The sequence below is a fragment of the Gallus gallus genome, chromosome 3 (assembly GCF_016699485.2).
Source record: "Gallus gallus isolate bGalGal1 chromosome 3, bGalGal1.mat.broiler.GRCg7b, whole genome shotgun sequence".
Taxonomy (NCBI): Eukaryota; Metazoa; Chordata; class Aves; order Galliformes; family Phasianidae; genus Gallus; species Gallus gallus.
In genome coordinates this window covers 22,699,432-22,714,991 of record NC_052534.1, presented here as the reverse complement: position 1 = coordinate 22,714,991, position 15,560 = coordinate 22,699,432, and the positions used below count along the sequence as shown (strand labels likewise).

At 35.8% G+C, this 15,560-nt stretch overlaps 1 protein-coding gene across 3 annotated transcripts in view; it reads right to left on the bottom strand.

Moving 5' to 3' along the window:
* UBR2 (ubiquitin protein ligase E3 component n-recognin 2) overlaps positions 1–15,560 on the bottom strand; it is a 51,720-nt gene that overhangs the window by 10,651 nt on the left and 25,509 nt on the right. For 2 of the 3 annotated variants that reach the window (XM_419446.8, XM_004935342.5), the window contains exons 19-37: positions 14,998–15,120; positions 14,566–14,629; positions 14,142–14,266; positions 12,994–13,046; positions 12,382–12,484; positions 11,763–11,811; positions 11,271–11,425; positions 10,380–10,482; positions 9,460–9,569; positions 9,152–9,232; positions 8,192–8,373; positions 7,281–7,480; positions 6,339–6,432; positions 4,806–4,967; positions 3,974–4,071; positions 3,669–3,741; positions 2,753–2,901; positions 2,568–2,623; positions 2,025–2,121 (exon numbers count right to left, since the gene is read on the bottom strand). In XM_419446.8, coding sequence (XP_419446.3) covers positions 2,025–2,121; positions 2,568–2,623; positions 2,753–2,901; positions 3,669–3,741; positions 3,974–4,071; positions 4,806–4,967; positions 6,339–6,432; positions 7,281–7,480; positions 8,192–8,373; positions 9,152–9,232; positions 9,460–9,569; positions 10,380–10,482; positions 11,271–11,425; positions 11,763–11,811; positions 12,382–12,484; positions 12,994–13,046; positions 14,142–14,266; positions 14,566–14,629; positions 14,998–15,120 — 2,077 coding nt within the window. Of the gene's footprint in view, positions 1–2,024; positions 2,122–2,567; positions 2,624–2,752; positions 2,902–3,668; positions 3,742–3,973; positions 4,072–4,805; positions 4,968–6,338; positions 6,433–7,280; positions 7,481–8,191; positions 8,374–9,151; positions 9,233–9,459; positions 9,570–10,379; positions 10,483–11,270; positions 11,426–11,762; positions 11,812–12,381; positions 12,485–12,993; positions 13,047–14,141; positions 14,267–14,565; positions 14,630–14,997; positions 15,121–15,265; positions 15,387–15,560 lie in introns of those variants that run through there. The other variant, XM_015283848.4, reaches the window with a different exon arrangement.

The following is a 15,560-nucleotide window of genomic DNA, read 5'->3' as shown; positions in this document are numbered from 1 at the left end:
TTAGTTGAAGACTGTTGCCTGATAGCCAGAATATTAACAGCTCAATATTTGTGACATTTTACAACTATTTCTACCAAAAAACATTTAATCACCGCTCGGATTTTGGATGTTCTTACTTTCATAAGCATAACACCATGGAACTCAACCCACATTTCTGAATAGGCTTCTATGAGGAAAAACCTGACCAGATAAGGGTCTTTCAAAAAAACATCTTTTTCAATAGGCTATCTTTATGTAAGAATAATTCATAGAACACTGACAGATCAAAGGATAATAGTCCTCCTTATTCTTTGCCTTGGAAAATAAAATAGCAAGTATTGATTTTCATAAAAACAAAAGTAGTACAGTTGCTTATGTACTGTACAGGGGGACTGCTGGAGGGAAATAGAGCTTTAAAGAAAAGTATAATCTCAGATTTAAAAAAACAACAAAAAACAAATCAACCACCAAGCCTTGTAGGACTGCTTGCTACAAAGTTCCAGTCAAACAGTTGGCAACATTCTGTTCTGCTTCCCACAGAAAAGGGTTGTCATGGTTTTATGATTTTTGGTTATCAGTATTCCACATCACAACATCACGCAGTGTACTGGGAGTTCAAGAGCAAATGCTTTAGTTCCGGGTTCCTGTCTGGAAGAGAAGAAGAACTACGTTCCCCAGGAGCCTTTTTGAGTACTGTTATCATTCCTGCTCAAGGGAACAGATATAAGGGCGCAGGTCATCTGACCCGTTCCTCTTCTCATCTCGCCATGTTCCCTGTCGGATCGGCTCGCTACTGCAGCTTCCAACCGCACACAAGGCTTCAGTATTAGCATAAGGCCTTCGGCTCTCGGACAATCTTTCTCTCAATTACTGTTGATTTATATTGTATTATAGTGTATTATCTTACATTCCGACACTATTTAGTAGATTAGTTTGTTTCTCCTCAGATCATTGCCGCTGTTTTAAATTGTTTTGGGGTCCCCTGTTTCCCTTCCTGGAGTTGTGGATTTTGTGAAATCCCTCCGCCCCACTAGTCGCGGAACCGGGCCAGACCAGCCCTTAAACCGTTGACAAGGGCTCAATCATTACTACTATAAACTGATGTGAAATAAGCTCTGCCTCACAAAACTGTCAGTCATTTGCTGAAGTAGGTGGCATCAGTTTCACTAGTAATTTCAGTGTGGGCATGCATGTTAAAAATCTCCCTCCTCTACTGACTGTAAGCAAAGTATCCCAGTTTTTAATACCCTTTCAGAGCAGTCCTCTCATGTGTAATTATTGTTCCTCATCCTTCAGCTTTACTGAAACTCTACCCCTTAGGAAAGATTCATTCCACTACGGAACCTAAAATTTTACACTGGAATCCCACTGATATTCGAACTAATTTAATTATTTTATTCTTAGTACCATTACTGATCAGTAAAAACTTCCTACACTATTTACAGAAGTCTGATTTCAGAAGCGTCAGTCACCCATAACCTTTAGGAAAGGCATCATGTATTCACCTGACTTTTACAGCAGGCTGAATTTCAGACTTTTCAGCTGTACTTATAAATGATTTAAGCCTGGAACATGTTGGATGCTTTCATCAAAATGCTCAACTAGCATTTGACATCGTGTATTACATCCTGCCTTACCATAGATCCTGCTTTTTAAAGACCGGGAAATTCACAGATATATTACAGATCTCAGATAATATTGTATTTCTTTCCAAGACTACAATAAACACAATTATTAAACTTAACTTCCTATTTTTTTTTTTTTAATTCCAGTATCTAACTTTTCTTTTGTGAAAGACCCCACTTCTTTCTCCTTTACTCTTGAACCCTTCCAGAAGCAGCAACTGAAATCCTGGGAAAAATAAATAAATCAACACAACTTCACATGAATTGCTTGAAATTCATGTTGGAACTGCAAACTAAGAGATATATTTTTTTAACAGTACAATGAAATACATAGGTACACAGGTGGGAATACTGCCTCTTGGTCTGTAAGCATCTTTCTCTTTGTGTGGGGGGAGGAGAAGAATGAGGTGGCAAACTTACATGCTAAGAGAGTACAAAAGTGACCCTGTACAGCTGAAAGAGATGAGACTGTCCAGTGAGCTGACGCAAATCTTGTTAATGATGTAAGGCAGTCATCCTTTAAACACAAAGAAAAAGAGATATTGTCACAGTTAACTGAATTCTTCAATATGAAAAATGCCTTCTGATTTACAGCAGTCTTTCTGGGCTCCTCAGCTGAAGTTTGAGGGAGCAGCCTGAATGTCTAAGTACACAACAGAGATACTGATGTTCATACAATTATGCAAGTTCTCTTGGTATTCTAATTTTGGCTGCTACAATGAGAAACCTTGGCCTTACTGAACTGCTGTGCATTAATGAATAAAACATTATTTTTGTCAGTACATTTGAAAATAAAGTTAAAATTGATTTTTTAATAATTAGATACTGATTGACTAGATAGTAACATCCTGAAAGAGAAAATTATCAAAGAACTATAGCTTAAAATTTAGACAATCTGCATTAAAGAAGCACAATTCTCTCTTTTTCTCCTGATAGAGAAAGAAATTGCTACTGAATCCTTACCTGTCGACAAGGTAAATGGCCAAATAATGGCTTATCTTCATCAGCTAGAATTCGTTCTGGGGAAGACAAGAAAATACAAAAACATTTTAATGTTGTAAATTTAAATTCTGAAATCCATTTTGTAAAGTAGCAAAATAAATAGGTTAGCATATAAATAAATAATAAATAAGGTACTAATATATTACCTATGGTCTGTATTGTGTAAGCACAGCTTCCCCAGCACATTATAGGTACACGTGGATCTTCTTCATTTGGATGAACCTTCAAGCCCACTTTATATGTTGCTGTACCAAACGTTGTCAGCATCTCCTTAATACTTTCAGAATATGGATTCCTGAAACAAAAGAATATTACTAATTAATTATTTTCCCTACTGGCAGCATAATACTTTTAATGTTGAACATTCATCCTATAAACGTATAAACTTTAAAGTGAGAACTCCAGTATCGCTCTCTGGACCTTTGGATTCTTTAACCTCTTTTCTGTGCTAGCTACATTCCTCATTACTTCTTCATTTGAGCCAGTCTCATTCCTTGGCCTTAAAAATACATAGTCTTCAAAGTTATTAGTTAAGAATAAATTAAAAGAACTATGGGTTAGTGATGACAAAATCCATCAGCACCTAGGATGGGTGTCTTGCATTTTTGTGCACAGTCTGCAGACACGTCCATAGCACGTGAATAATTATTACCTTCTCCCCAGATGAAGAAGTGATAGAGCTGAATACAAACACAGTAATAGCTGAAATTACTCTCAAATTTCTCAGACCTTCTTTGTGCTTTGCTTGTTGTGCTGAGCAATAATGATGACTCCTTAACCCATTTAAAAGTAATAGAGGGAAAACATCCACAATCCTCACACTGAAACTCATACAACTGCAGATCCTCTCTGCACGCTCATGAACCACATCTTCCTCTGAAATTCTATCATATAGTTTACTACTTGTGGTTTGGACTCTAATGTCATCATAATAATAGGATTAACTTTTCAAATAAAGCAAAATTCATATTCTTCACATCAATTGTTGAAATAGCACAGAAGTCACACATTCTATTATCATCTCATGAGAAGATTTTAAAGATTTAATATGTTAATACATACTTCGGTTTGTAATCCGGTCTAAATCCTTCAGGTAGTTGTAGTTGATCCATTTTTTCTGAATGACCAGAATTATCTATAACAAGAAGTAATAAAACATTTTATTACTTACTTTTATTACTCACCTATACATAGTTTTTACATTATAAAAAGGTACAAGAGCACATCACCAGAAACTAAAATGCCAAGCTATTTTGCATCTTCTACACCCTCTCTGAGCTCCACAGTGGTAGAACCATAACGTTAGGCCTCCCACATGCATAACATAACACTTTCACATACAAATATACAGAGTTTTTCAGACTTACTTGAACGGTCTTCATCTCGAAGTAAATACAGTGCTTTTATTTGCTGAGATATTGTTTTGATCCATTGAGTGAGGTTTGGTTGGCCTGAAAAGTCTAACCTGTCCAAAAATAATTATAAGATGACATATTATTTGAAGACAAACTATGTACAAAATTAATATTTCATAGGCATCTCATGATCTTCTGTTTCCTCAACAGGGCTGTCCACATTTTTTCAGTCTTCATTTTTTTTCCTGCAAGTCCTACACAGTATGGACCTTTCACACCATTCCAAACTGAGAAAGGTCCACCAACCAAAAGAAAGAAGCAAGCAATTTGAGATTATCAAAGGAGAAAACAGTAAGCATTTCCAAAGCCAAAAAAGTAACGCAGAGAGAATTTGTTGTTCCTGAGACCATTAATAGCCTTTGGTTCAGGTGGAGGTTTGGGGAGTTTTTACTTTTGTGTTTGTTTTAAATAGATCCCAGTGACAGCAGTGAGACACCAAATCTGAAACCAACGGTATCTGGCTCTTGTAACAGTTTGCGTAGCAATAAATTGCTTAACATTAACAATCTTCATATCTCATTCATACAAGCTGATTCCACAACATTAAAAAAACACACAGCTCATTAATAACAAAAAAAAAAAATCATATCTAGAACAAACAAGAACTAATTTTGAAGGTAATTTTCAAGTCAAAACACTTGTTTCTAGTTAAGTTAAATCTAGCTAAGGATTGCCTGGAGTGTTGGAACTCTTAAGTGGTTTTGAGGTTTGTGTTTTTTTGGGAGGTTTCGTTTGTTTTTGTTTTTTACACTTAGCAAGGGTGTATATAAACAAGCAAACATACCTGTTAAACAAAACTCTTGGTGGTGGAAGCAGAGGAATAACAGTGTTGCTTAAACATTCACAAAGCGGGCAAAGGAATTCACCATTTTCTACATCATAACTTGTGTGCACTCGTAATCTTTGTTGTCTTCGTTGCTCTTTTGCTTGGACAGCATCAAAATACCTACAGAAAACAGCAAGATATACTTGAGATGCTATTAAAACATTTCCTTAATACAGAAATTCATGAATGCTTATGAAGACATTTGTTTTCCTTTTCCCAGAGAAGAGTAAGAATTATTTGAAGGAAAAATCTCCACCCTTTCACTAATCAAGTATGTGATCAGTTAAATAATTGCAGGCTATCCCAGTTTTTGGCAGTCACAAAATCCTGAAGTATGTAAGGCAATCACAGTCACATTTAAGCTTGAACTTTACCAATACCCATTTATAAGAAGGGTGGGAGAGAGAGTTAGAAAAAATGCTGAAGAATTTTAATCTCTGAATTAAAATCTGAAGAAGTCTTCAGTTTTCCATAAAATTATAGAGGATGCCACAAGCATTACCCATGGGCAAATGGAAAACTGGTGTTTGATCTCTGAACCTTACACAGAAAAGAACCAAATCCACCGCTTTGCTACACGTAACTGCTGCCACAAGTCTCTAGGATACTTTAGAGTATGCCCTACAACGTCACAAAAGTGGTCTCTGAGCACGGGCAAAGAACATTTCCAAGAGTTAATGGAAACGACATAGGACTGTACATCAGCTACACACTAAAAACTGAAGAAAGAACTGAAGGCACCTTCAGTGAGCACATATCAAAGACTACAAATGAAACTTGCGTGGGAATTACCACACAGCTGCAGACACAATCTCCGGGAGCTCCTAACAGCCTTCACAAGTAAGGCAGAATTTGCAATGAGGCACCTCAGAAGCCACACCAAGGACCAAAGCAAGGGCCTAATAGAATTCAGAGGCTTACCAGTTCGTGTTGGCCTAATAGAATTGGTGATAAAAGCATATTTATCCTTATACTCTCCCACAAAAAAGAATAACTGAAAAGGGTTAACAAAGAACAAGGGATAAAGCTCACTTCATCAAAGATAAGCTCAAACTAGGAAGTATGCTTCTAGTTCAAATGAAACATTACGGAAGAACTAGAAGTGCAAGGGGTACACTGTCATTTAAAACTTCAATAAAGAGCACAAGCAGCAGCAGGAACACATCTATTTCTGAGCAGTAAAAAAAGAACCTGAGCTTCAGTGTTCAGATATATGTATGCCACAGGGCATGATGTATATGGATAAACATTCAAAAGGAATGAAAGCTGTCATATGCAGCTTCAGATTCTCCTTCACTGAGATGACAAAGCAAATGAAAATTATTTTAAACATGCTTACAATATTCATAACAACATGCATATTTTTAAAGCAGTAAGCTGCTTTCATTGCTTTCTGGCACTGCTTTTTAAATTTACTACAGGGTGTTAGTTTTGCAATTAAATGTTGTACGTGCTGTGCTATTTGGACTTAACTGAAAGATAGCTTTTTACCTTTGCCAACAATGAGCGTGCATAATATGGCCACAGCTACCCGTGTGTGTTCCACATGACAGATCTGGATGCATGAACAATGGGTCGTGCTTTTCTGTATTCAAAATGAAACAAAAGAACATTGAAATTAACTTTTATCTGAAAAGTTCACTGCAGATAAAAGATTTAACGGCATTTGCATTATAACTAAACTTTATTACAAAAGCACAATTCATTTGATGAAGCATAAAGCACACGACTAATCCACAACTGAAACTCTTTAGCTCATTTTGAATTTATGTTTTGAGTGTATGTACTGTGCTTAGATTTCAAGCCTGCATCTCAGAGTTTCTGGGCCAAAGTCTGAGATTTATCTGCAGTTTTGGTGGTTTAGTTCTACTAAATAATGAGACTAAGAACATTAATCTTCAGGGTCAGAGTGCAACATGATTCAGTATGGAATTTTTTGTGTTTGTGTATATAGAATCCAGAGGTATCTTTGTAATAATGCCATTAATCAAAAAAAGTAAGCTGCTTCACAAAGGCTTCTTTTTTTCTTTTTTCTTTTAAATCAACACCACTATGAAGCATTTCAGATGATTTAACTGAGAAGAAGGCATACTGCCGTAAAAGCACAGAGATACACCAGCACTTCTTTCCCTATAATGTTATGAGTTAGCTTAAAAACAAACATTTCTGAGCTTGGTTTATTGTTTTTAACGTTTACAAATAATTTGTCAAAAAAGGCTGACAGAACTCTTTTCGATAATGTTTCACAGTTACTTCATGTCATTACTTAGGACACGTTACCACCTCACTTAAAACTCAGGAGTTTTGCCACCATTTATAATGAAGTCATTCACAATTACACAGTTAAGAAGGCAACACTGCCGCGTTAAAAGAAAAAGGGGTCATTACAGTGACTGACATTCATTAACATTAAAGATTATGAATACTACCTACCAGGATCTGGAATAATTCTGTTTCTATTTTTAGACAACACAGTTGATCTCTGAATGAACGCTGCCAACACCATAGCTCTACTGTCCACTTTAACTTCTTGTTCCTCCTGACACAATATACACATAACGATCTGTCTGTGTTCAGCTACCCTGGTTTGCTCTGGTCCCAGGGCTGTGAGTTTTGCATCTGAAATTACAGGGCTAGAACATACAAAGAATATTAGTAAGCACACTATTTGGAAAATATATAGAGACAGTTTGATCATGCTTCAAACACAATTAGTATGCATTCTAGCTTTATGGTAAACGCTCTCTGACAGAATGTGGTTTTGGCACAGATATAGCAATTGTTATGTCTCCAGAAAAAGTTATGCAAAAACATATTTCCAGAAAAAAAAAAGTACACCCTCTCCTTAGTAAGAGAACTGCTCCAAGTCAACACGAACTGTATTTGTGACCCTCCAGTATCGCTGTATCTTAATTGCCTGGAAAACACTCCACTTCTCCACAAAATCATTAACATGCTTCAATTTGTATTTCCAGCTACAAGTAAATTTTCTTTCAGATCCTCACATGCATATAATCAGCTATTTCCTATTTACTGTGTCAGTCTTTTCAGCATTACCAACAAGCTACTGGATGACTTAATACAAAACAAAACTATTTGCATGTTGATGTTAAGCACTGTAAGGACGAGAGAGATGGGAGGAATAAATATGTATCCATCATCTTGCCGGCAAGTAGGAGGAAAGGGCTCAATTTACTGCTCCTTTCGTGGTATTAAAAAAAAAACAACCTTTTAAATACTTTTCTAAGAACACTTTTAAAAGAAAAAACACTTTTTAAAACAGTAACAATAGGACAAGATGATGTAAAAGTGAAAAAGAAAAAACTCAAATGAGATTTCATTACCTATTGTCATGCACTCCAGAAGTTGAAGTATCCAGCTCCTCCAAAGTCTGTTGAAAGAGTTCTTTGTTCTCATTAATGAAGTGCCGCTGCATCTCAGACATCTGGGCCATTATCTTCTCCCTGCGCAGCCTAGCAATCTCAGCTTTTCTCTTCCTCTCAGCTTTGTCTTTATCACGTGAGCTCTGAAATTTTACCATTCAATTAGTACTAATAATCAGTTAGCCGTTTAAAAACAATGTTAAAACGGACAACTTACGTTAGCTGCTGCCATATGTAACTTATATTAACCCCTAAGCAATTAGAGTCCCGTAAAAAGATAAAATAGTCTACCAGAAAGTTTTAGGGCCCTCTTGTCTTTGGCTCACATTCAATGCCAGAGAGCACTGCAGATCCAGAAGAGTACTTCTCCCCCACCTCAACCCCTCACCACATTTTGTATTTCTCTTCCCTTTGAGCACTCATAAGATAAAAAGGGAAGTGACAGGTGTCTCGTGCTGCTCTCCCTCCACACTAGTCATATTCTTAATTGAACTACAGTGCTCTAAGGCCAGTGTTTCTGAGACATCATCTCCAGCTAAATTAAACAGCAGAGCTCATCTAGAATGATCTGCATAGTAAAAGAAACTATATCTGCGTATTTTTAACAATTTTCAGTGAAACTGAAATCATAAGGAAGAGCTGAGTCCCCTAACTGCTGTGATCAGTGCCATATAAGTAGTGGTAAACTTGCCTAAGATTTGGAGGCTACAGTGTAAAGCAAGGTAAAAATAGACCTGAAAATCCTAATAGGTCTTGCAAACAGACAGGCCTGTTTGATCTACAGGCTGAGACAGAACTAAAGTTGAAGACATCACTGATGTTTTCTATCTTTGATTCAGAACTGCAATCAGAAACACAGTCTGTTGCTAGTCACAGTGTGGACCTGTTTCAGATCAGCTATCTGCCACAGCTTTGTTTTACCTCCTCCATAACAGTTCCTTCGGTCTCAGCCACAGGACTTGTAGAAGAACTTTCTCTTAGTTTCTTAATGGTATTAAAAGTCTGTACAAAAACAAAAGCAAAAAATCTCTCAGGTTGTGACATGAACATAAGTGTGCAAACTGCAATGCTGGCCAGATAATGTGTTGTCTAGGATTCCAGGAAAAAGAAAAATAAAAGGTAGGTAGAATAAATCAGCATGGAAAGTAAGAAAATTATTGCTGTAGAATTAGAAAAGTTTCAACAATCTTCTTTACGTGGTTTTCATAAATTATATGAAACAGATTTACCTTCAAAATCCACCTGATCATGTCCTTGTGCACTTCCAGATGAGGTGCATTTTGCAGTGTTTCTAGCATAGCAAGTATACTAGGGGAATTATTGGGAGCCTCTCCTGGCCCTGAGAAAAACCAGAAAGAAAACTCAGTGCTAACTACTATCAAAGAAAACAAAAACCAACCAACATCTGCATGCATTCAACAACAAAATAATCCCTTCAACTAATACATGACTTTCACTCCTCCAAGCATTTTCATTAATACCCTCTAAATCCTGAAAGGTTAGAGGAAATTGTCTTAGAACTCTCATTCACTAACTTTACTTACAAGACCAAATGCACTGTACCTGCACCTTGAATGTTTATTAACCTGGAAGCTGCTATGTCAAACTTGCAGCGTTGTATTTCCCACCTATTTTCAATTGAAGAGTTCTAGCAGTTTCATATGTTAATAGAACTACAGGCACTAGTCAGAAGATGCAAAGAAGCATCAAATAAATTCCAATTCATTAAGAACACAGCAACAGCTTTTGCAACACTGTCTGACCATGTAAAACAATCTTTGTTAAAAGTGCTACAACGATATTAAAAATTAGATTTCATGGGAATTATTCTAACTCTGGATTTTTCTGCACAAGGGACTACGTATTGCTGCTCTCAAAGCTACTATCATTGCTACATATGAGTGAAGTATATTATATATACATATATATATACATATATATATATATATATTATATATATAAAAATAAAATCTGGTCAACTTTTCCTGTCAAATCTAAGAATTTTTATGTATTTATAATATTGAAAACAATTTTTGATGGATCAACAAATATATTCTTTTAATAAATACTGTTCCAGAAGAAGAAAATATGATGGACTGGCATTTCTGTTTACTTAAAATTTGCTCTACTTATGAAGAGAAGGGCATACTTGATATTTTCTGAGTGAAGGTAAATGTTACAACATTCTCCTCACTGAGATTCTCCAGGTGCTGCTTTTCTTCTTGTAGTGCCATTCCAATCAAATGCAAAACCTAGGTAAAAATTATCAGGTTTAGTTCTTTTTTTCTTTTAAAGCATGCATAATCTCTTTACAATAGTTCAGGTAATGCATTAAAAGACAAGGAAGTCAATCCAATAAAAAAACCCACATAAATAAGAACACATTTGAAGTTATTTCTATATATGTAGCACTAAAGCTATACTATACAGGATTAACAGTGTGTGTTGACACATTCCTGAAACTTTGCAGATTTACACACCTTATACCACTGGTGTCTGTTTGCTCTCCTTCTAGTCAAGGGGAACACAGTACTTTGGAATAAATTTCAGTGTCTTCTTGTATTTCTTAGCTTTAACCTTAAAAATTGCATGCTATTATCAGAAGTTTATGCACGTTTAAATCCTTTTTAAACACATGCAACATTTGACTGACCAAAAGTCGAAATTTTTAAACCAAATTTGTTCTAACATTCTATATACTCATGGCTGGACAGGATCATCTTAGAGGTCTTTTCAACCTTAACAGTTCGATGATAAAAACTCTAACACTAACTTTCAGGTCAGTGAAAAGTTGCAACCTCCTTGAAATAAAAAAGTTCAAGTTACTCTATGTGGCATGAAAGTAGCCTCAATGGCATTTTGAAGTGAAAAACTGTCAATGCTGAGTAAAACGCTTTTTCCATCACATACAAATTGCCAGGATGCTCTGGTACTCCAGACATGCCAGTAAGCCGTGTAAATCTACAAACAAACCGACTTAAAGGGCTGAAACACATACTCATTCTTTACCAAACGCATAGTATTAAATAAGGTATCATACCCTTTGCAGCATGGACTCTGACCAGGCATAGCCATTGTGTTCTACTGCCCACTGTAGTATCGTTCCCATGATGCACAGCATGACATCAGACTGCAGAATATTAACCAGACTTGCAAAAAGTGGGCAGAAAGGAGGCAACACTGGTGGTGGAAGCGCTGAAAAAGAAATAAGAGTTTTACATTTCAGCATGTTAAATTTACAGCATCCATATCAAATATCTGACTTTCAAACAGCTTAGCATTCTAACCCTGAACAGTATACAGCTGCTGGATAAAAAGCATCACAGATAGTAGGCTGTAACATTTGATATTGCTTGCGTGTAAGGAAAGCTGAAAGAATAAGCTGGCATGGATCAGATCCCTGACTATAGTCAGGAAGATAGAAGAGAAGTTCCTACATTCCCACCAATATCTGGCTAATCCAAGACTTGTTATTCAGGGCAATACACAGTTTGACAGGTGCTTCTCTTTCCTCCCCTGCTAAGAAAAATACCTGTATCTTCTCTGTTCTGCCTTTTCAGCTTTCTTTGTGCTTCCTCAGCCTGAAATAGAATGATGCCAATATTACTCAAAACCTTCAGAAATAAAAAACTTAGAAAAGCACTCCTATTTTCTTTGTTATGTTGTTGCTGTTTCTTTCCACCTTAACCCCGCCTTAAATAAAAGGAGGAAGCTTCCATGTCTTTTTAGCATGTATTACGTTCTACATGTCAACCTCTTATAAGGCCTGCATTTCTGAAATAAACCTTTCAGCTTGAGCCAGCCTGGACTCTTTAGTAGCATAAAAACCATAAGATAAATTATAAAATGGTAATGTCCACTACGGTAACTAAAAAACACAGACTGTTAAAGCACTTTCAGTCTAACAAGATGTAAGGGAACCCATAGACAAAACTTCTGAAGCCCCTCTGATTTCAGCAGCTCTGTATAAGATAAAGCATCTAATGATACAGAAACAGCTGCAAAGTCTGAGATAAATTCTGTCCACAGTCTCAAATGATTCAACTTTCAAAAAGTAGCAGTTGATAATATTTCCTCACAGAGTAAAGTTACGTGGAAAAAAGAAGAAAATTAAAAAGAAAAATGAAAAACAGAAGCTTGAAATTGATTACCTTTGATTGCTCTGCCCTTGAGAAATGATAGAAATACAGATTGAAGTTCTTGGTACATTCTGGTTTTAATTCATACAGTCCTCTGCCAGTTAATCCAGGTTTCCTGTCAAGAAATTTGTAAAATTTATGTTTACCAGTTATTAACATTTGAGCATGAGTGGTTAACTAAAGAAGCTAAAACCATTGCTCAGTGAGCACTCTAAAATGAGTATTAAGAATGATGCACTTCAGAAAAGCCATTGGGAAAGTCTAAGGTGAAGGTTAGGGAAGAGAGTCACTTACTACTCATAGGAAGTAAAGATTACTACTGATAGTAATCAACCTGTGTTCCCATGAAAACAGACTGTTATGAAACAAATAGCAGCTTGGCACTGAGTTTCCAATGATATCAAGCCTAATTCTCAGCAGTGAACATGGAAATCTCTCATACGACTTCCATGCTGGACTGCTGTATCGTCATAGATAAATACTCCTTTTGAGTTAAATTTCACAACAGAATGTCTTTTTCTTGCTTTCATTTCTCACCAGTACCCCTTTCTTCTGTCCTCTCATTCTTACCAATTTAAATATTTAATTTTAAAAGCTAAAATGTTAGAATAAAGGGAAACGTACTTGAAACAAGCCACTTCTTCAATTACGCTTTCCATTCCCGTCTCTCTGTTCTCCTATATTGAGTCAAAATGCAAAACAGTGTTACTACAGTTCCTGGATTTAAGTACATTCAAATAACACACAGCACTGGATGAACGAGTAAAACAGATGTAGAATGAAGTAACTTTCATGACACTCCCAAGAATGCTAAGACACAAAATAGGAACATACGGTCAGGAATACCATGTCTGTGAAAAGCACTTTTAAGAATACTTCATTTCTACTATTTTTCCCCTGTCAAAATCAACTAAGAACATAACAGAAGAAAACTGAGCCAGCTTACTTAATCTATCTTAATATATAGCCACTATTTCCATTCTCTAGGCATTTAAAAATGATAAAAAAGATAAAAGGATAAAGCACTGAAAAATGATAATCATAAAAGGAGATTAAAAAGAAATCAGCTCAGATCACCTGTAAGTTCTTTTTAATAGTCCTTTCCCTTTCCTTGTACAGCTGTTAACAGGTCAGGGAAAACGTATTTAAGACTGAAAACATAATTAATTAACTGTTAATTCTAGCTTAAATTAGTAGTACTAATACAGTAAAGAGAATAATGTTTTAATGTTGACTTCCCCCTGAAATCACATTTAAAGATTACTTGAACAATCTTCTAAAAAAATTCCTACTTTGCCATCCTTACAAAAGTACTCATACTGGAACTCCAGTAAATGCTTCTATCCATGCAAATGAAGCATTTATGTTTCACAAGTCATTATACTGTGTCTGGTTTCATACATTTTCAGTCACTGTTATGCTTTAAAGTATGAGTTTATATTTCCGGGTAGCTCTAGCAACCCACCTGCATACATCTATTTAGGATTTACAAGCAGACTGCAGAGACTGCTGACCAGATGGCCTGATAAGAAAGTGCACTAAAGAGAAGAGCTGAAGAAGCTCTCAGGCTCCTGCCTATTTCATACCCTGTTTCTCCTTCCACAGTGTTCTCCTGCCTTCTCTATGACAACTGTTAATCTGTTCTCATGTTAGCTGCACTCTGCATAATCATGCTGCTTCCATTAAGCGGCATTTACTCATGTAAGAAAGTTAATTTTCACCAATTAACCTTGTAAAACTGAAGGCTTTGTTTTGTTTTCCAAGTTACTCACATCTTCAGGTAACGCCTTCACTAATTCGCTGTGAGCCATTGGCCTGATGCTCAGCTGATGGATGATCTCTCGTTTGATTTCATCTGTTGCATTTACCTGTCCTATTCCAGGACTGAATCTTTCTCCTAGAAACATAAAATAAATGCATTCTTTTATTTTATTTTGGAGTATTTTTAAACATTATTTGTTCTTCTCTTGTCATTTAAAGGGAGAGACTGGAAAATAAGTTTCTGCTGTGAAATCTTGTGTTAGCCCACTCAAAAATTCATTATGTTAATGAAAAATTCACAATGCTAAACTAAGCTAGATTCAAGAACTACAAAGCATTCAAAGTAGAAGTGAATTTGACATAACAACAAAGAATGCTCATTCCAAACCATTAAACAGAATCTTAAAAAATGGATTAAACACATTCTGAGCTTACCAACAATCATTATGATGAGGTACAGCATCTCCTCTATAAGAGTATTATTTTGTTGAACAACATCCTGAAGTAAAGAAAAAGAATTTACACGTTTCATTTAAAGGTTAAAAAAAATCATATGCTGAAAATATTTTTCTGTGCTTCAAAACACTGCCTTTTTTTCACCCTTAGTATTCCCCAATTTAAGTTCTGCTGTAATGCAGTCACAAGTGCCTTAAACTTCCTCAACAACATGAAAATCAGGCAGCAGCTTCTGACATTTATCATCTTGACACGTATAATGTTTATGCATACTTTAAACTGGCCAAACTAAATCAAAATAATTACTTCAGTAATTTTTGATCAAGAGAACGCACGGATGTAGAACAACAGCATCCAATGTATTCTTGAAAAGAAAATCAGATTTTCCTATGAAATCTGTACATAAGATACCTTGTTAGTATTTTCTGTGCTAAATCTTTTGCCATAGTCTGGAGTACTAAATATCTGATAAAGTTCAAAGCGACTCAGCATTATCATCAGGAAGTGGTTTGGATCCATCATCGACACACCTGTCTATTAAAGAAGAATACGATTATAAACAGAAAACAGATTCAGAGTTATTATGGAATGTTTTTATATTCATATACAAAGTTGACAGAATATTAATTATTAAATTCATCTCTCTCTATCCTTGGCATGGAGATTTAATTAGACTTACTCTTTTAGGACTCCAATAGTGCAACAGCACAGGTTTGAGTATGTAGGGTGCTACGATTTATTAGTAATTTTTGATAGCATTTAAGTGCAAAATATTCAGGATTATTCCTTCCATCTCTAATCTAAATAAAAAACAGAGAAAGACTTTCATTTGTTTTTGTCTCTACTATTCTGTTCCTGTTGATCCAACTTTTAGAAGGCATAGTAAGTACCACCTATTATCACTTATCATATAGCATGATGTTTTATAAAACAAAAAGATTTTGAATTCCCATTCTCAAAACACCTAGAAGACT